Source organism: Ananas comosus, linkage group 16, assembly GCF_001540865.1.
Source record: "Ananas comosus cultivar F153 linkage group 16, ASM154086v1, whole genome shotgun sequence".
In the NCBI taxonomy this organism is placed as follows: Eukaryota; Viridiplantae; Streptophyta; class Magnoliopsida; order Poales; family Bromeliaceae; genus Ananas; species Ananas comosus.
This window is the reverse complement of record NC_033636.1, coordinates 3,856,342-3,877,420: the sequence shown is the minus strand read 5'-3', so window position 1 is coordinate 3,877,420 and position 21,079 is coordinate 3,856,342. Positions and strand designations below refer to the sequence as shown.

The following is a 21,079-nucleotide window of genomic DNA, read 5'->3' as shown; positions in this document are numbered from 1 at the left end:
CAGCCTGATGTCCAAAAATCTTCACAATTTTTGGATTTTTTTTTTATTCACCAGATAGGCATGAAATCTACTGATTCAGTCGAGCAAATCCGTTGAACTTCTTCAGGTCAAAATAATACTAATAATAATAAAACCATCGAGAGTGATTTAGATGGTAACAGTTTATGAAAATGTAAGTCCATTTCCGATTAATTTTGAAAAATCCACCATCCCTAGCGCAAGTGGCAAAGAACTTGACGATTGATACCCGAGGTCCTAAATTCGAATCCTAGTTGATTCACATTCTAGCTAAATTTATTTCTAAACAAAATAAACGAAGCGGATAGCATGATACCTATCTCTCAAAAAAAAAAAAAAAAAATTGAAAGATCCACATGCTATTGTTGTGATTGCAAATTTTTAAAACCATCTGAATATCAAGCATCGTTTGCTACGTGTGGTAGGAAATCAGACAAAATGCGGTCTCAAGGTCAAAAATGAGGGACAGAATACTCTTTCAAAGCCACAAAATAATACCGCAATCTTAGTTTACTTTACACCGACAAACCGTAGTGAAACAAAAAACACTACAATTAATCCATGCAAACTAATAATATAGGTTGAAAAATGAAACCTCAAGGTGATAATGCATGAAAAACTTATCCTAAAAATTCAACACATTATACAAGCGATGGGTATGTTTGATAGTTCCCTAATCTACATGTCTTCACCAGGTGAAATTTCAATTGATGGTTTCAGTATGACAACTAAATCACTTGCAGAAGATTAGTAGTCATGCTGATGTCGTCAACTTATACTGATGTTGTTGCCTCCTTAGGCTTTTCTTCGCCTTTCTCCTCATCGCCTCCTTTCCCACCCTGATATCCATCTTGGAAAAGCTTCTGCTCCGAAGGTAGGTTTTGCTTGGCTTTTCGGCTTCCTTCAATCTTCCAGAAGTCCCACACACGTGTTTTCGGAGGAGGGGTGGAATCCGCGATCGGTGCAACCAAGCCAGGTTTCCCATCATCTATGACGGCATCAACCAACCCGTACTCCTTCGCTTCCCAAGGATTCATGAAGTTGTCACGGTCTGTGTCTGCTTCGATCTGAGGGAAAGAAAAAACACAAATACATGTAGGATCTTATTTTTATATGAGAGCCAATAACAATATGAATGAGCTTCAGTAATGTAAGCTCACCTGCTGCTCGGATTTCCCTGTGATTCTTGAGAGTATCTTGTTCATCTTCACCCTATGATACATCATTTCTCTAATCTGTAATCCCATTTCTGTTGTCTGTGGAAACAAAGTATAAGGTATAGAATGAGCACCTAGCCATTTTCTCCAGCCTCATCAATAATGAAAAAAAAAAAATAGAAATACTTCTACTGCCTAGTATATTAACAAGCCAACCACTAGTAAAATGGAAGCGGAAAGTTTGTCAAGAGGAAGAGAATTTCCGATAGGAAAAAGACTTCATTCTAGATCATGAGGATGCTCTACCTGAGAAGACAGAGACGCAGAGACTACTTAACATCAAAAGGATAAATAGTGAACAGAAATGAAACATGCAAATCCTTTCAAAGTTTTACACAATAGCTTATCTGCTTTTAGAGATTGGATAACTGCCTGCAATATTATACTAAATGTGACGAAGCACGTGGATTCTGTTGACTGACTTCAACATAAAACTGTTTCTTCCCGGCTTTTTTGGGTTAAAGAAGGAAAGATTTAAGTTTTACCTTCTTTTGTTTGGGAAAGCAGAAGATAACTGCTATTTTGTTAACAGAGTATTTCTGCCAGAGGTTCAGTATTCTTTATGTTCAGTTACCTGAAGTTAGTTTGACTTTTGTTTGTTGTATCTGTATCTTAATGTGACTTTACCTGATGATATCTTCCAATATGCAAGTCGCATATCTCCCTATTTATTGCAAGGTTTCATCAATATGGAGGTTGCGTGGCAAAATTTTCCATGTTGTTGTTTGCTGCACACGAAACTTTTGTTTGCAGCAAACAGCACCCTGAATAAGCCAAACAAAGGCATGTCATATTGCTTCTATTGTTCCACTGTCAGTATTCACTAAAAACATGGGATTCTTTAGTTGAGTGTCTACAAATTTTCTGCCGCTCAACGTGGCAATTCTATTTTGTAGGTTTTCTTTTAGAACTTCTCTGATTTGTTTCAAATGCTTATTATTAAGATCATCGATGTCAAAAAAGAAACAAAATAATCAATTTGAAAATTTCTCAAAGTATTCACATAATTGTCATATATATATATATATATATATATATATATATATATCCTCGTTGGCACATCAGTGAAACAATTTTTCCTTGCTCAGAAATTACCTTGAATTTGCACTTCTATACCAAAGCTCTCACATTAGAATTAGTTCCTCACATTACTCGCAAGCTAAACTTTCTGTTTTAACTATGATAGACTTGGTATGAGCGCCTATATAGCTTCATACTTAACATGCTATGACAAATCTGTACTCAACAATGAACAGCATTTCCTTAACCTCATTCATCTCATTTTCTTAACAATTCAAATATGCTATAAGAAGCTCAAAACAACTCAACAAAAAATGCATTATAGTGAATAATTCTGTAACCGGTCAAAATTAACATCCATAATATTGCAACAATGAAATCTAAAATTACCAACAAGCATTCACTCTCACAAGATGTAAGGTAACAAGAAGCATTCACTCTAACAAGAAATATACAATACACGCAGTAGTGGTAATTGTAGAATTGCCACACGTTTGCTTACTTATCCATATCAACAGACAATTGCTAAGTATGGACCAACAAAAAGTACTCACTTTCCCTCCTGCAGTTCCTAGAGGTTGATGGATCATGACTCTGGCATTGGGCATGCAAAATCTCTTCCCTTTTGTTCCAGAAGCAAGAAGGAATGCACCCATAGATGCCGCAAGACCCAAACAAACAGTGGAGACATCAGCCTTGCATAATTTCATGGCATCATATATCCCCATTCCTGCACATAGCCAATTAAGAGAAGGAAACAATATTACAATACTAACATTCCACAAGGGGAAAACATAAAGGAAATTTCCTGCTTCGCAGACAAAACTCACATTTCATGTATTTAACATCTAATTATCTAAATATCTAAATATTAGTAAAAATACATATCTGAACTCGAGTTACTCGACACAACTCACAAGAATGACACAACTCCCATAAGGGACTTTTTTTCATTTAACCCTTTAAAAATATATAATTGGCCAAATAACCTTATTTTGTCCAACTACGTAGTGGGTTGGAAAAATAATTGGAAGACGGTAAATCATTTACCGCCTTTAATGCAATTTAGAAAACGGTAAACGATCCACCATCTTTCCCTTAAAGAAGAAACCGGTGAATGATTTACCTTTTCTTTCTATTTTTCATATGTAATTTTAACAACCGCATAAAGATTTCAACAAATCACATATAATCCTAACAACCTAAAATATCCTAACAACCTATCCGTACAATTTTAACCATCAAATAAAAGCTCTAGTAATCCTCTTACAATCTTAACAACCTCATAAAAATCCTCACAACTTTTAAAAAATGATAACAATATGAAAACGGTAAATCATTCACCGGTTTCTAAAGGAGGTGAACAATTCACCGTGTTCCTTAGGTTAGTTGGCTAAATAAAATTTTGGAAGGGTTATTTGGCAATTTAGAAATTATTATAGGATTAAAATGAAAAAAAGTCCCCCATAAGCATGCCTCATACCATTATGAAAATGAGCTACAAAACTAAGTTCTACCATTGCATTCAAATGGAACAAACACAAATAATCTTTTGGCATATTTAGGTTGAATAATAGCAAATATTGTTGTGTGGACCTTTTGTTAAGTCTAGACACGCTGCAGGATCTATCTTGTTGTCAAGATCAAGTGGCAAAATAACACCTAGAGGGGTGCATAGGTGTTTTAGAATAAAAATAGTCATCTTGGGCAATTCAACAAACAATTTGAAATTTTGAATACAGTTTCAAAAAGATTGAAGCAGGTGAAGGAAAACACCAAATAATCAACTGTTCAAAATAGACCACTAGCCAATGCACACAAAAACATCAACCACTTGCGAAAGCCCAAATCACAGCCAAAGATACATTAGTAAAAAACAGTAAAGAAGGCATAGGATTTTATGTGAAATATTCCTATCTATAGGTAAAAAACCATGGGATCACTAAGGACAACACTTAGCAAGAATAGAGTTACAAGAGGTGGTAAGACATCTATACAAAAGTCACCCTCGCCCTATGGACATAAGACACTTGCATCCACACACCGTCGTCTCCTCCATGGCTCTTTGAAGTGAAGTCAGATGCTATCCAGCCTCGACCTTGTCCAAAGCCTCACTCGCATCCACAGGCTTGTCATATCTATGGCCGCCCACCTCCACGAGAATTCAAGCACCCAAATCCATGGCAATGATAGAAGAGAATGAAGTAAGATGATACCCAATTTATCCGGAAATATACCTAAATGACTACAAATGTAGGATGTGTGAGAGACCCCAGATAGTTCTATATATAAGATATGATAGGGCTAAAAACTCTTAACCCGGCTATAACATTTTGGGTGATGACTAGGTCCAAGAAGTTAAGAGAGTTAAGCGTGCTAGGACTAGAGTAGTCCTAGGATAGGTGACCGCCTAGGAAGTGGGGCATCACAGCTATTATCAAAGCCAATTACTAGCCGAAAGTGTGAGACGAGTCTTGGCTGAACCAGGTTATATAGCGAAAAAAGCGAGACTCTCATGCTAATGACTGTTGTGGATAGAGCGCGGCTCCCCCACAAGGTCGGTAAAGGCTAGCGAGATAAGTCTCCCATTGTTTGATACTTGCGAGTCTGAGTATGACGAGAACGTTAGGGCTTAAAGAGGGGAGAATGTGAGACCCAAAATAGTCCTGTATACAAGATATAATAGGGTTAAAAACTCTTAACCTGGTTATAGCATTTTGGGCGGTGACTAAACCCAAAAGCCAAAAGGTTAACAGAGTTAAGCATGCTAGAACTATAGTAGTCCTAGGATGGATGACCCCGGGGAAGTGGGGCATCACAGGATGGGTGTTTAGAAAGGAAACCTAAAAAATCTACGAGTATATGAGCTAGGGTTTCCTTCTCTAGTAAGCTGAGCCATTTGGAAGAGGAAAGTATTGGTTTTAGAAAGAAAAAAATCCCTCAAAACAACAATAAATAGCACTGCCTCGCCCTAAAGAAGCGAGCTCTTGTATACTAGGGCACAAATAGGTCAGTCAAGAAAATAGACACATGCAGTGCAACTGATCCACCTTTTACAAAAGTTGCTTAAAGAAAGTTGAAACAATTTTATAGTAATTATACAATTTCTTCCAAAATAGTCCAGAATAGTGTGTTATTTACAAACTGTAGAAAACACATTTTTTTTAGTCAGTTTACAACGTATACACTAAATTAGTGCATACAAAAAGTGAGTTATTACGAACGTGCATGCGTCTTTGTACCTAATATGGACTCCAGTGTGAGGTCATCTCTATCTTTGTACAGAGTCTTCTGGTTTTAGGAAATAGAAGCTTGAGATACACCAAAGACTCTTAAGACAGAGTGTCACGCATTTTCTAAACTAGACTTCACAAAACATGTCAAAAGTCTAAATAAACATGTTGTTCCTCAGAAGTCTAAATAACAAATAAACATGTTGTTACCACTATCCAACATATTTGAACAAAATATGTTGTTCCTCTAATCTCTCCTCTAAGACCTGTGCTTGAAGTCGGGTTAGACAACTCGAGCGGTGTGCATTGATTCGCCCTAGTAACTCCTTACACAACATTCTGGGTCTCCACAAGTGGAGGAGATGGATTCTAAGTAGCGCACCCTGCCGTCACTTGCTGAATAAGTAGCTCCTCAAGCCATTTCATTCTTTCATCCTATCGACGTGCAATTCTGCTTGTTGTTGTGGCACTTCCGCTTGCCTTCCAACTATTCCAACCAATCAACTAGTTGGTCGCGGAGCTCCGAACCGTCCTAGATTCAGACGATTCGGAAGTTTCCAACGATGTTGCTTGTCAGAGGTCGCTTGCATGGTGCCATCGCTACTACCCAAAACACACATTATTGGCCAATTAAATGACCCACAAGCCAAACTAACCTCACACGTAAAATAAAAACTCAAGCCAATCAAACGGAAATTATTGAAAGGTGTTTCTTTCCTACTTTCAACACCACGTTGCTAGCCGCCATCGTGTCATCATAAGAAAGAAAGATGCGACACTTCTATCAATCTCCAATAACTAGTGAATACATTAACTGAACCCACTTACTCAACTTTTGTCAAGTGTCACACGAAACCCCATCACTCACGTTCCTAGTCCTTACGGCCAACATAAATCCTAGGGTTCCCCAATTCCACCTAATATTCATACGCTCTGATACCAACTTAATATATCATGCTCCAGGCTACAGAGGAAGCCTCCTCGAGCACGTGCATAGATCCTCGCATGTACAAGGGCACTTTAATACACAAGAAGCATTACAATCAACCCATATAAACTACCTTTATACTACATTGCATAAAAAAGGAATACAAGTTGATGGGTATACAAAGGTTATGATCAAATATTACATCGCATAATTTGATATATGGTCTTCCAAGAGAGATATATAGCACTATTCTATACATTACTATGTAAGTTCATTTCAAAACCTAAAATAAATACATTACCCTTTTTCCTAAATTTCACTAATTTGTATGTAAGGGCATAAACCGCTGTTACTATCCAAAATGGGGCGAAAAGGCTCTAACTATCACGCAATCCCTTTCTCGGGATCCTGGGGTACTGCCACCAACGATGGCTCTTGAAACAAAAAATATCAAACAAATGGGTGCGAGAACTATATAGAATAGTTCTCAGTGGGTACCGCCGGTAAGAGAGGCTCTCTACACCACAAGGCCAATTGAGGCATAAAATTGTAAGTAGCATAAAGTAAATAATTGCAATAGGAAAACAACAAAACTAAAGATGATGCAACTATTACACCTCTGGAATACATAAAGTATGAAAGGAATGTATCCAATTAGTTCTATTATGCATCAAGTTCCCGAATTGAATGCTACAACAATCTACCCAATCTCTTAGGACTGACTCAAGATCCGGTCCTAGCTTGCGTCGCGCTTCATGCATCGTGTCCGGCACTCCATTACAGAGTCGTGCCTCATACCCACCGCCTCATCGGTAGTCAAAAAGAAAGAGCGAGCGTACCTACTTGACTACACTTCTGAAAGGCCTAGACCCGTGGGGCTGCGACCTCTATGAGCAAATGCTAATTGAGCTCAATTCGGCTCGTACATGGTCTAGTCTCATTCACATGCTCAATGATATGTTAATAACAACATACTCATCTCAAGATTTCAATAAGAGGGTCATATATAGGAATACTCAAGTATCACAATGTCTCAATGTGTCATGTTCACATGTTGTGATCTCAACTAACATACATAAGGATGTTGTATGTCCAAGTAATGAAGTTCAAAGCAAGTTAAGTCTCTTAACATGCTACGACCAAGAAAAGAATAAGAAGAACAATATATGCTAATACGTAGACCTCCGAGAAGCAATTATGAGAATATACTACAAGCATGTATATTGGAAGAATCTAAACATACATATCAACAATTATGAGTTCAATTTCATAATTTACAAGAGATTATGCTCAAAAGAAGAACTAGAAGACATAGAAGATCACAGATTTTGGTTAAGTTGCACCCAGCATAGGTCGGCGAATTCCTATCATAAACTCGTTCGAAGTTGTCTAGTTCTCTAATCCAACCTACATAAGGGGTTCGCACCTATCAATTTCATCTAAAAGACCCAAAATCAAAAATCCCCAATCTTAACCATAAACTCACCATTCTTTCAAAATCTCCAAAAATACCCCAAAAATCCACATAGTAAAAGCTAAAATCACAAGAATTTACCTCTATCCAGCCTAGCTTCTAGATCTACACATCAACGTTGAAGGATTAACGCCTTCGGAAAGTCCTCTACCCAAGCTCTAGCTCCAACTCCAACTCCAAGCTTGATGGAGGAAATAGCCTTTTAGAGGAGGAAAATGAGGTAGAGGACGAGAGCTTGTGGAGGAAGAAAAAGAAAGAATGTAGGAGAACATGGAGGAGAAAGGGTTTAGAGCGTTTCCTTTTTGATGGAGAAGTGAAAGAGAGGCTCAATAGGCTGTTAATAGTGTTGCAACAATAACAACCAGCCCACCCAATAAACAGAATTTTCAACAATAACCCAAATCAGCCCGCACAAAGTTAATAGACTTTCGGGCACTCGCGAGAACTTTCGGGCATCCGAGAATTCTTCATAAATGGTAACCAAGCTCCAGGGAAAAGCATTGGGAAATAGTCCAAGTGCCCACAAACCCATCTGATGGACGCTCGCAGACATACCAAGTGTCCGAAACATTAAAGCTTCAAGCTGGCCAAACTCTGTGAGAGCGTTAGAAAGAAACGACCACTCAATGCAAGGGACTTGAACGATTTCGGGTGCCCGAAAGATCTTCCGGGCGTCCAAAAGTCTGGATTTTATAGGTTTCAAATCCAAACTCTTCCACACTCTCCATTCCACACTAGTGTCAATCCGAATCAAGTCCAAAACATCTTACACTCCTTCAAACCTTCTAAATGGTATCAAATATTATTTTGTACTGGAACTTCGCTAATTTGCAAAAGCTCAATATGCTACAATTAGAATATGAAGTTCAACAATAAGATTGAACAATTATTACCAACCCAGAATAAAAAGTCAACAGTGATCAATTTTTCAAAGTAGAGTCAAAACTAGTAACATATAAAGGTGTAAACTTCTTGGAGTTCTTCCAAGAAGAACCAACTAGTTTTATCCCAAAATGAGTTGGTTGTCATCATCTTCATCAACATATCTGCCTCCTTTGAAGAAAGTAGCTCATTTAGACACTGGTCGGCATATCATCAATTAAAGTAAAAGAGGTTTTATTCAGTGTCAACCCCAGCTATCAAAGAGGCCACATCCTTCACACAGGAATCAATCTCAAAAGTAAAAGAGAGAGGAAGTAGTGAACCGAATAAAATCATCCAATTTGTAAGATAATATGGAGAGCTTTTGTTCTAAGGATAGGAGGCTTAATGAAAGTGTAGAAAGTCTAGCCACACTAGAAGGAGAATTAGAAAGCAAAGAAGATCTAAAGAAGCAACAAAGTCTAAAAATAAGCACAGGAAAAGAAAGTATGTGGCGAGTTGAGGTATGAGAAATTTCTTCAACAATGGTGTTCAAAATTATTAAAGATAGATGTTAGAATCCCCAACTCTATCTCCCAACTCTATCGAGAGGGTTTCAGAGATACATGAGCAGGAATCTATGCAAAGAAACTATCTTGTTATATAAATTGGATCGAAGATTGTGACAAATTAGGATAGGAAGAACTCTGAGATTGACATTAAGGTATGTGTCCAAATATAAGAATCATCAAAGACTATGATGGTTACATCCTCTTCGTTACACAAGGAGCTATCTAAGAAAAAGAAACAAGATATATCACAAGATAGACCTACGAGTCTGACAATAATGTGAGTGACAACCCAAAGTAATAAATTGATTGCACATTAGTATAAAAATGTTGAACAATGTCAGCAATTGCCCAAAAATTTTGTAAGTACAAGATTTACATCTTGAAGAATCATGTGGCACTCATTGATTTAGGTGAGAGTCAATATAGCCTCTCTCAAAACGAATAGGCCTTTTAGACAAAAAAGACAAATAGCTATCTTTAGCACTAAAAGAGAAGAGTTCAAGTGAAATGAGAGAGTTGCCTGCTGTTAATCGGAGGTATGATCAAGTAGAGAAATGGAAGGAATGAGAGGGAGACTTAAAAGGTCCATAATCATCAGAATTTTTCACTATCCACATTGGTTTCTAATGTATTTTACCTTCTGCTTTAAAATAGGATCCTTAAATCGAGTTGCCCTACCAGTAGGCATAGAAGATAAAAAAAATATTAAAAAAAAATAAAAAAAATGGACATAGAAGGCATTAGTTTCTTTTGTTTATGAGCTACACATTTGTCCCCATGTTCTATAAGAAACACAACAAAAATTCAAATGAACCTTTCAGGCGTTGTCAGAGAACCCAAAATTTTGATTTTTGAGTTATTTATTTATTTTTTATATAATATTTAGTACAAATTATCTAGCATAAGGAGCATGTAAAAAATCAAATCCAAAGAAAACCTTTCCTCAAACGAAATTGTGAAACCTGAAAACTCCTTCAATGAGACAATACTAGATAAAATCCAAAAAATATACTCTATAGATTCATAAAGAAAAGAGGTGTTAGGGCTTGTAAATAATATATGCCAGAAATCCTAGATGCTTAGAAGTGCAATATGTGTGAATCTATATAATTATAAAAAATGGCAATGAAACCATTAAAAACGACAATTCATCTTGAAAGAGGCTTTATTGGCTCTCATCTAAAGCAACGCATGCCTAAAGCATGTAAGATTCTTCAGGATTTAAATCTTTTGTGCTTAGAAAATTTTGGGTGAGCTGCCAGCACTTACATTGTTCAGCATTTCTATGCTAATGTGCAGTCAGTTGATCACTCATTTCCTACCTTCCAAACTATTGTTTTTGGGAAATCCTTCATTGTCACTCTTCACATAATTGCTAGCCTTATAGGTCTGCCTCTGATACATCTAGCATCATTTTTCTACACAGCTTCTTGCATAACAAGAAGGACGTAACAAGCAGCCCTTGATAATTCTTATACTTAGGACACAAACCTTAATACTCTTCTTCTTCCTCATCTCAAATTTCTATATATCCAAATCTGTGACAATGTTCAACCCACTTCATATAACAAGATAGTTGTTTCGGATAGATTCCTACTCATGTTCCTCTTGAGCCATATGGAAAGAATTGGGGATTTCCAACATTTCTCTTCTCTTAATAATTTGAAAGACCATTATTAAAGAAACTTCTCCCTTTTTTCTATTCTTTTTCTATTCTACCAGTACTGCATCGCCTGATTACCGGTACTCCGGGTTAGAAAATTTCTGTTGCGTCATGGCATAGTGGTACCAACATCTGAGTACCAGTATTCAATGTGCAGATTTCCTAATTCTACTCTAATTTGACTCTAATTGATTCTAAAGTCTATAAATGCAATGTTAGGATTCTCTATAACGTTGAAGCACTCAAAATTCACAAGAGAGCAACCCTAGAGGCTAGGTTTTTCGTTCTTAATCATTCTTCATCAAATTAGCCTCTTTAGGTCAATTAGAGATTGTGTAATTCAATATGTATATGTCGAATTGATCTACAACTTGCTTAGAGACTTTTTTCTCTGGCTCTTTAACAATACTCTAAGCAAAGATCACTATAGAAACGTTACTTTTCTCTTTGTGAGTGGCGTCGTGGATTCGACATGATTAAGGCGATTCGTGGATTCGAATCGTGAGTGCTCGAGGATTCGAGTGGCGTCCGTGGATTCGGACGTGGGGCGTGGACAACCTAGCGGCATGCGCGAGATCCGTAGGAGATAAAAGAGGGGTTAAGTTCGTGGAGTCGGTAATCACCTTATAATCTTTTATTTTTAGTGGATTATTTTTCGCATGTTGGTCCCATAAGTTTTTCTCCAAGTTGGAGTTTTCCTATGTAAATCTCGATGTGCTGGTTTTTAGTTTCTGCATTTATTTTTATTGCATTGAGATTTGTTGTTTGGACATCATACCTATTCACCTCCCTCTAGGTATTAGATACGTTCTAGATGGATCCTAGGGTTTTCCATAACTAACACTAAAGTGCCTTGGCAGTTCAAAAATGGTTGTACTTGCACATCGGGCCAAGGCTACTAAAATGCCTTGGCAGTCCAAAATCAAGGCACATATGGAAAGCATAAGAAGCAAGGCAGGATTAGGGATGCAAATGGATCCGGGTTGGTGGAGCTCCCGCCCCGATCCACCCCGAATGGAGTAGTAAACGGGAGGAAATAAACAGATTCGAGACAGAAAACTGCATTGTGGGAGGTTTTCAAGAGCTAAAGAATCAAAAATCTGCAAACTGCAGTTTTTGAGCTCTCGGGGACCGGTCCCTGGTGGGAGAGACCGGTCCCCGAACGCGTGAGAAATGAGAAAGGCTGAAAATCGGCTAAATCCCAGAAAACTAGCCCTCGGGAACCGGTCTCTGCGGGGAGAGACCGGTCTCCCTGGGAGAGACCAGTTGCCTCGTGCGAAAGCCCCCGCTGTGCTGCGAGAGAGCTCTCTGGGACCGGTCCCAAGTCTGGGAGACCGATCCCCGAACCCGAAAACTGCCCAGTTCAAGCAGTTTAATAAAATAAAAGCTGAGGGACCTAATTGCAATTATGCAACCCATAGAGTGAAATGAGAGGGGATACGAGATATTTCTCTCATTCTCTCCCTCTCACACCCTCTCACCTCTCCTTCTCTCTCTAGAAGACAAGAAGGAGAAGAAGAAGACAAAGAAAAGAAAGAAAAGAAAAAGGAAAAGAAGAAGAAAAAAAGGAGAAAGAAGGTAAAGAAGAAGCTAAAGAGTGAAGCTACCTCCTCTTCTTCCTCTTTGGAGCAACATAGGAGCAAGCTTAGAGGTAAGCTTGAACCCTATTCATGGTAGAACCCAAACTAGGGTTTGGATTAAGCTAAGAATGGTTTTTATAGAACCTTTAGAGTATTTGGAGCTATCTTTTGCTTCTTTTAGAGATCAAACAATGGATTGGGTGGAGGTGGTGAAGCTTGAAGGTAAGCTTCAACCCCTCTCATGGTGAAACCCTAAAATGGATTTTGATTGAGCTAAGAATGGTTCAAATGGAACCTTTACATGATTTGAAGCTTACTTTTGCTTCTCTAAGAGATCAAACCCTAGGTTTTGATGTGGGCTGAGCTAGGGCACCCAAATTTGGGACTTTTGCTTGGGAGGATTTCAAAGTGAAATTGACCCTCTAGAAACCTAATTGGGGGTATTTCCGACGCGTTGGTGCACTCGGATTAACGTTACGAAAAGCCAATGTAAAGATATGAGCAAAATGGCCTAATAGGGCTTCGTTTTGCCCAGGTGACGAACTAGGAGTCTAAAAATCCCAAGAAAATCATTGTAGCATCCTAGTACGCCTGCGAGGTGGGTGGTGCTATCCAAACTCGTTGGAACTCCTTCTATACCTAATGTGTCATTCAATTGAGCATATGTTTATATTGTTGCATGCATTATAGGGTAGATGTGATGTTATATATGTGAATGTTGCATGATGTGAGTACACGTGCTATTTGAAATGTTTGAGAACCTATTTAATCCTATATGTATGCATGAGATATAATGTGAGCACCCAATGAAAGGAAAGAACAAAATGACACAATAAAACATAGATCGAGTAGCATTCGATAATGTAAAGTAATGTGACACTAGAGTTAGTGTGTGGCATCCAAGAAAAATGTGACGCAAAGAACAATGATAATGATTAGAGACAAGTGAAGAAAATGAAAGTGGCATAAAGAACGAGTAAAGTTAAAGAACAATGATTGCTAGAGTTAGCAAAATAAAGTGATGTAAAGAACACTAGAGTTAGTGTAAAGACAATGATTGAACTATTTATCCTTAGAGTTAAGGATTGATCATACTTGCTATGAGTTCCGTGCTCGAGGGCGGTCGCTCCCCCTCGAGCAATGCGCTCCGGAGTTTTGCATTACGGGTTGGAGTAAACCCGAGGACGGTCTTAGCGGGAGGCAGCTGAGGGACCGCGATGATAGACTTAATGTGGGCAAGTTAATGTGGCGAAACCCCCGAGTTAGCCGTGAGATTAAAGAACAAGAACAAAGATTAAAGAATAAAGAGTAAAGAACAAAAAACTTGCATACTTGCATGATTTACATTGAGCATATTTCTTGCTTTATTGTTCAGACATATTAGCATCATGATTATAGTTTGGTTACTATTCTGCTTATCCTTTCTATTATGCCTGAGTTAGTCCTAGTGGGAAAGTCGATGAGATTGGGGCCGAACCCACTGGAAACTTTGTTGTTGTTCTCACCCCACTATTCCACAGCCGGGATCAAGCGAGCCGGCGAGCGACCGCGATAAAGGTATCGCGCGGTAGACAGTGACTACCCGAGTCGGGTTTTATACATTTTGTAGTAGCATACCCTTATTTCATCTTTTGTATTTGATGATTTAAGATGTTGATGTATCAAGCAAAGAAAGAAAAGATTGTAAAGTTTATTTTGAGGCATTGTGATGTAAAAAGAAATGATGCAAGTGATGTAATGAAATGTAAAGGCCTTATAAATGTACAAGTTGGATAAAATGCAATGTATGTGATCAAAAGAGAATCATAGTACTTGTGTAGATGTTTAGTTCCCTTTCTTTCACTCATGGCTATTGCTTACCCTCGTGTAAGCCGTTTGTGTATGTTTCCGCTAGTGCACTTCTTGTTTGAAAATGTACAAGTGATGAGCCTTGGGCGGATAGGGAAAACTCTGTCCGTTCGGCGTCTGTTCGACGTGCTCGGGCCGGCCCAAATCGGTATCGGTCCCGGGGCATGACAAAGACTTTCCTCAAGTTTTTTTTTGTGGGTAAATAAACACCTTGGATGTAATGATTGCACTACACTAATTCGTATAGAAAATTCTATTTAGGAAAAACAGGAAAACAGCAACTCTGTTAGATGAGGCCTTAAAGATTTTATTTAAGCTACAACAGATAAGAGCTAAAACCATTCCACAATTCAAAGGCATCTACACATTCCCTTGCTAAAAGTATTCTTTATGTAGCAAATAATAGACACCTAGCACCCCACACAAAAACTTTTCTTTAAGTGCAGATTAAGCAACTAAGTACTGCAAAATAATGATATTCATACAAAATAAGAAGAAAACAATTAGGAAAATGTTTTGGTTTGATTTCTTATAAGCAACAAAAGTACCAGCAGTAACTGAGCCACCCGGTGAATTAATGAACAACTTGATATCCTTCTCCTGATCTTCCGCATCTAAAAATAAGAGCTGGCTAATAATAAGATCAGCTGTCATCGTATCCACCTGTTCACCATTTCAAAAATAGGAAAAATGATCAGGATTAGTATTTAAGTCTAACAGGACAGACGCATAGACTACATTAAGGGGTTGTTTGGTTGCATACATTTCCAACTGCAATGCAGTTGGAAATGCATGCATCAATTAATCTTTTCTTTGGTTTGGTGCAGTTAGGCTCAACTGCTGTAGTTGCATCTGCATAAACGGACCCAACTGCAGCAGTTGGGCCCTAATCGGCTCACCCATTTAAAAAAATGTGATTTTTTTATTTGCTTCTTTATTTTTTTCCAAAAATATCTATTCACAATAGGTCCTAAGGTTTGTGGCCGCCACTGTTTCCATAGCTCCCGTCTTCCTGCATCGAGGGTGGTGCGTCTCTCTCTCTCACTCTCTCTTTCACACAGAAATAGTCATCACACTCTCTCTAGTCATGTGATGTTGGTAATTGATATAGTTATTTTATTATACATGCTTTGTTTTTTTTAATATGGTTTTTTATAATTAATGTTGCGTTTTGATGCTACATACATTGATGATATGTATTTTGGGTTGTCTTAATACATTGAATTGTATTATGAGGTTTTTTTATTTTATTTTTATCTATTGTTAATTATAGATGGCCGATGAAAATTTTTTCTTCAACGACGGTGTTGAAGCCGCAGCACAAGTTGTGGTTGCAGTAGCCTATACGGTTTGAATTTGGTATAGGCATCGTTTAAATATTATTAGAGAGCTTGTGGCTAACAGAGAATCAGAACAAAGCATTTATATAGAGTGATTATTATATGGATCCGATGTTGCATGTCTAAATATGGTTCGAATGAGGAGAGATCTTTTTTTTCGACTATCCGAAATTTTACGTCAGCGAGGACTGCTTACTGACACTCTCAATGTTTGCGTGGAAGAGCAACTTGCAAAGTTTCTCCAAACAATTGGACATAATGTTAGGAATAGAGTAGTTGGGCATAATTTTACTCGTTCTGGTGAAACAGTAAGCCGCTATTTCAATCAAGTTTTACATGCAATTGGTGAGCTTCGCAATGACTTAATAAGACCACCAAGCATAATAGTGCATCAACGAATTGCATCGAACCATAAGTTTATGCCATTTTTCAAGGTAAATTCTCTCCTAAAATATAAAATACTATGATTTTGTTAAAGTTCACATCAAAATTATTGTTAATATTATATGAATGATTATGGTAGGATTGTATAAGATCACTCGACGGTACGCACATACATGCATCAGTTCCATTATCAAGTTGGGGCATTTCGTGGCAGAAAATCTTACCCTACACAAAATGTATTAGTGGCGATAAACTTTGACTTGCACTTTACATACGTCTTAGCTAGATGGGAGGGATCGGCACATGACGCGCTTGTCTTACGTGATGCTATTGAAAGACCTAGTGGTCTTAGGGTTCCTCAAGGTAAACTAAATATTATATAAAATATTTATAATAGCAAAAGTTTCAAATTTAATAATGATACAAAAGTTTTATTCTGTTTATCTTGTAGGAAAATATTATCTGGTTGACGCAGGCTATTCAACTAGACCTGGATTTATATCACCTTATCGAAGTGTTAGATATCATTTACGAGAATAAGGAGCTCGTACTCCTTCAAACCCACAAGAGCTTTTCAACTATAGACATTCATCTGTACGAACCTCAGTTGAGTGTGCATTTGGTTCATTAAAAAATCGTTTTAAAATTTTAACCTCCAGGCTATTCTTTCCTTTTTCAACGCAAGTGGATCTAGTGCTTGCTTGTTGCATTGTGCATAACTATATAATGTCTCATGGAGGAGATGATTTAGTACCAAGCGAAAAAGAATGGCTAGCACAATCATCTCATTCCACTCAATTATCTCAATTATGATCTCGACGTGAATATAGGGAAGAGGCACGTGAAATGGGAGGAAAAGAGGAACAGGATAGCGATGGAAATGTGGCAAAGTAGAACTCCTGAACGAATTTTCTATATGAGTTGTGTGCCGTGTGCTATTTTGTGTGATTGCATTTTGCTTAATTCTATGATGTTGTGTTTTCTTTTATGTATCAAATATTTGTGATATATATTAAGACATATCCGATATAATTTTTACATTTATCTTTTCTATTATCTCACTTTCTTTTTTTTATAGGTTATGGATAGTGAAATACATAGTAATATTAGCTCCAAGAAAAGCAGTACTTTCAAATGGAATTCTATAATGAGTAGATTTTTCATTCAATTTATGGCTGAGCAAGTTAGACAAGGAATGAAGATTGACAAGTCCTTTAAGCCTCAAACTCTCAATGCAACGGTGGTAGCTGTCAATGAACAATTTGGTTGTAAAACAACTGAAAGCAATGTTAGGAATCATTTGAGAACACTACGAGTGAGATGGACACAAATCAAACAACTCAAGGAAAAAAAGCGATGTTGGATGGGATGAGAAAGAGAAAAAAATAATAATCGGAGAAGATGAGTACAAGACATATATTCAGGTAAAGTAATCTACAAGTATTTTTCTATTATTTTACTATTAATCTATCTATGTGAAATTAATACATGTTAGTCTGTAATATTTTCAATAGGCCAATCCAAAAGATGAGCCATATATTAATAAACCGATCAATGACTATGATGAGCTGGCTTTGATATGTGGCAATGATCAAGCAACAGGCAAATATACGAAGCAAACTAATCAAGCACTCGATGTGAACTTAGATGGTCCTTTTATTAACATTGATACAGGTAATGAGGGTGATGCTGGTTTGGATGAACTAATGTTCATAGAATCCTCTCAATTACCGTCTACTCCTAGGAAAACTACATCAACCTCTTCAAAACACAAGAACAAAAAAATTGGTGAGAAAAGACTACGTGATAGTTAAACTGAAGTGATACGTGAATTAGCGACACAAGTAGGACAAGTCGCAACGGCCTTAAAAGGAACTAGATCTCTTCAGTTTTCAAATGAGCTATTTTAGGAGGTAATGAAACTACCATTTTCAACTGAACATCTCGAAGATGCTTATGATTTTTTAATGGACAGTGATGTGCAAGCTAGATGCTTTATGGCAAAGCCTTTGGACATGCGCATGAAATGGATGCAACGCTTTCGGCGAACAAGATTCTATTCCAATGAGGATGAACCAAATCCTTAGGGTTAAGAAAAATGATAGTTTGTTTTCAGAAATAAAAGCCTTATGGTTATATCTTAGTCTCCGTCATTTTAAAAAGTTGTTGAATAAGGTAGAATATTATATGAACTTTATTTTTGGCATTTTAAGTATGTGTGGACTTAGACATGGGTTTATTTTATATTTTTATTTGTTAACTCTATTATGGATTAATTTACATTTAGTTTTATAGTTCAATAATATTTTAATTTTTGTTATGACCAAATTTATAATATGTTTGCGTTTAAAATTTATTAAATTCATATATAATTTGATAATACGTAAATTTTATATATTTATATAAGTCTTAATTAATATTTAAAAGATCTCATAAATATGTTATGTTAAGAAGAGGTAATCTTACCTTTCTATCTAAACAGTAACAATGTTTATAAATATAAATCTCAACTGTAGCCTACCAAACAGAAGAAACGTAACTGCAGCAGTTGCAACTGTATAAAAACCAAACAAACTAGGTGTAGTTACAACTGCAGTATTTGCAATTGCATATACTTCTAACTACACTGTTTTTGCAACTACATCCAACCAAACGGCTCCTAAGAGAATTCAATTTTTTTAAACAAAACATGATATCGGATATTTAACTTGTCAAAGACTTCACCAGCTCATGTAAGATCTTTCTATATATTTCATATTTTAAAATACAAGTTAAATACATGCAATAATCTCATATTATATTTTGAAATTTTCACCTAGTTTGGATGTCAGAAGAAGTTATCTAGTGGCATCCTATTCAATATGAGGATTTTCTTTTGTGATTAGAAGTTAGGAGTGTGATCAAATGTCTAAAAAGGAATAGTATATTCGGCGATCATGTCATTTTTTTAGAATAAGATAAATCATCTTGTAAGTGAAATATGTTCTGCTACCAAATTATAGATAACAAGGCCCAACAAGGAGCAAAAGTCAAATTTATGTCTTTCAAACACAAGAAAATCTTTATACTGAATAAGTTATCATTGGATAACTTATCCCACCATCTAAGCACGGCCTTAGTGCATTTTCACATTGCCACCCTATGGTTCCTTGTATATCATTTATATTCATTTAGATTGACGTAAGAGCAATTCAACCATGAGTCGAGTTTAGTGAGAGTGGAAACAATAGCCATTAGTGTTTGGATTGCCATTGAAAGGAATTTTTTTGTTGTCTCAAACACAACCAGCAGATTAATACAGGTTTTCTGTGAAAGGGATCTATCCCAAGAGAAGATATTTTTACAAGAAATAAAGTCCATAGCTAGGCGATAGATCTCCTTGGCATTCTCACAGTTATTGGCAAAACAAGTATTTCTACTCTCAGCTTTTCATTTTTTTTCTTGCATGCTAAGCCATTCTAAAAGAAAGAACTCGCAGAAATACTTGTTGAATATCGTCTTTCCCTCAACGCCAAGAATGATGCACATGTCCCAATCGATCAGAGGCTCAGCGTAATTTGACTAAGGGCATGTATATACTAGACGTTTCAAACACCCCCATAAGTGTTTTCGTAAGGAACTCCCACTAAATCCAGTTCGTAATGAGAACTCACGACACTTGGGCGACCCATTCCAAACACCCCATTTCTCTCGGGCATATCATCAAACAGCTGCCATCAAAAGGCTCCCCAAAAAGGAAAATAGAAAAATAAAAAACCATCCCCACAGCACACATGCAGGAACAGCTGCTGGACGATTTTGCATTCTTCCACTTAGTTTTTCTCTTTTTCGATTTATAAATGGACGTTATTGCCGGTAAACATGGCAGCAACAATCTACCGCACCAGCAGGATTGCGTGATCTTTGAGGCCAAGCTCAGCGATAGGCCAAATCCCCAGCTCGCAAAATCAAATTACTAACGATAAGCACGGACAAAGATGAAATAGTGAAGTTTAGGGTGAGCCGACCTGAGAGGCCAAGAAGACAATCCTCTGGCGGAGGAGCATGTTGGTGGTGTCGAGCTCCTCGAACCTCGGCATCCAAGAACCCCCGGCCAGCGACTTCGCCATATCCCATCCCGCCGTCAGAGTCCTCCGAGTGCCCAACACCTTCGCCGACGCCCGCACGGCGCCGCCGCGGGCCCTCCTCCGCCCGAAAGAGGCAGAGGCGCCGGCGGCAGGGGCGGAGCTCCGACGGGAAAGGCAGCGGCCGTGAGAAGGGAGGAGAGATGGGAATGATGGGCAAACGAGTTTGGAGGAGGAAGTAGCGATAGTTTCCATCATCTCTTGCGATCGTATCTGCTGCGCCTGAGGACGGGTTACCGCAGGAGCTAGTCGCTACGGTGTTAAGAGGACTTTTTTACAAAATAACCCTTCAAAATTAGTATTTTGTGCACTAACCCTTTAAAATTTATGTTTGAAAGAGTAAACCTCTTTTCGCTACGTGGGTGCCACATCAAAATTTTCTTCTGAAAATAGTGAATCGTTCACCGTCTTCAATAAGGCTGTAAATAATTCACCGCCTTTGTAATATATCAAGTGAAGGCGGTTTCACCGCCTTTAGTGCAAATCCCCCTATTTCCCCCGAAATTTTCTCTAAGTCCTGGAGGTCAGGTCGGTGTTGGGACACAGATAAGACGGTGAACGATTTGCCATCTTTGTAATATACCAAGTAAAGACAGTGAATGGTTCACCGTCTTCACTAAGGCGGTGAACAATTCACCACCTTTAATGCAAATTCCCCAATTTCCCTCGAAATTTCTCTGAGTCCTGGAGGTCGGTGTTGGAACATTGATAAGACGGTGAACGATTCGTCATCTTTGTAATATACCAAGTGAAGACGGTGCAGTGAATAATTCACCACCTTTAGTGCAAATTCCCCAATTTCCCTCGAAATTTCTCT

At 37.7% G+C, this 21,079-nt stretch overlaps 1 protein-coding gene across 1 annotated transcript; it reads right to left on the bottom strand.

The window, feature by feature from the left end:
• On the bottom strand, window positions 478-20,518 carry LOC109722532 (ATP-dependent Clp protease proteolytic subunit 3, chloroplastic). The gene is made up of 5 exons (XM_020250626.1): window positions 20,146-20,518; window positions 14,963-15,077; window positions 2,810-2,985; window positions 1,179-1,274; window positions 478-1,085 (listed from the first exon to the last, which is right to left on the bottom strand). The coding sequence occupies exons 1-5, from the start codon at window positions 20,458-20,460 to the stop codon at window positions 792-794; spliced, it is 996 nt and encodes a 331-aa protein (XP_020106215.1). The 5' UTR covers window positions 20,461-20,518; the 3' UTR covers window positions 478-791.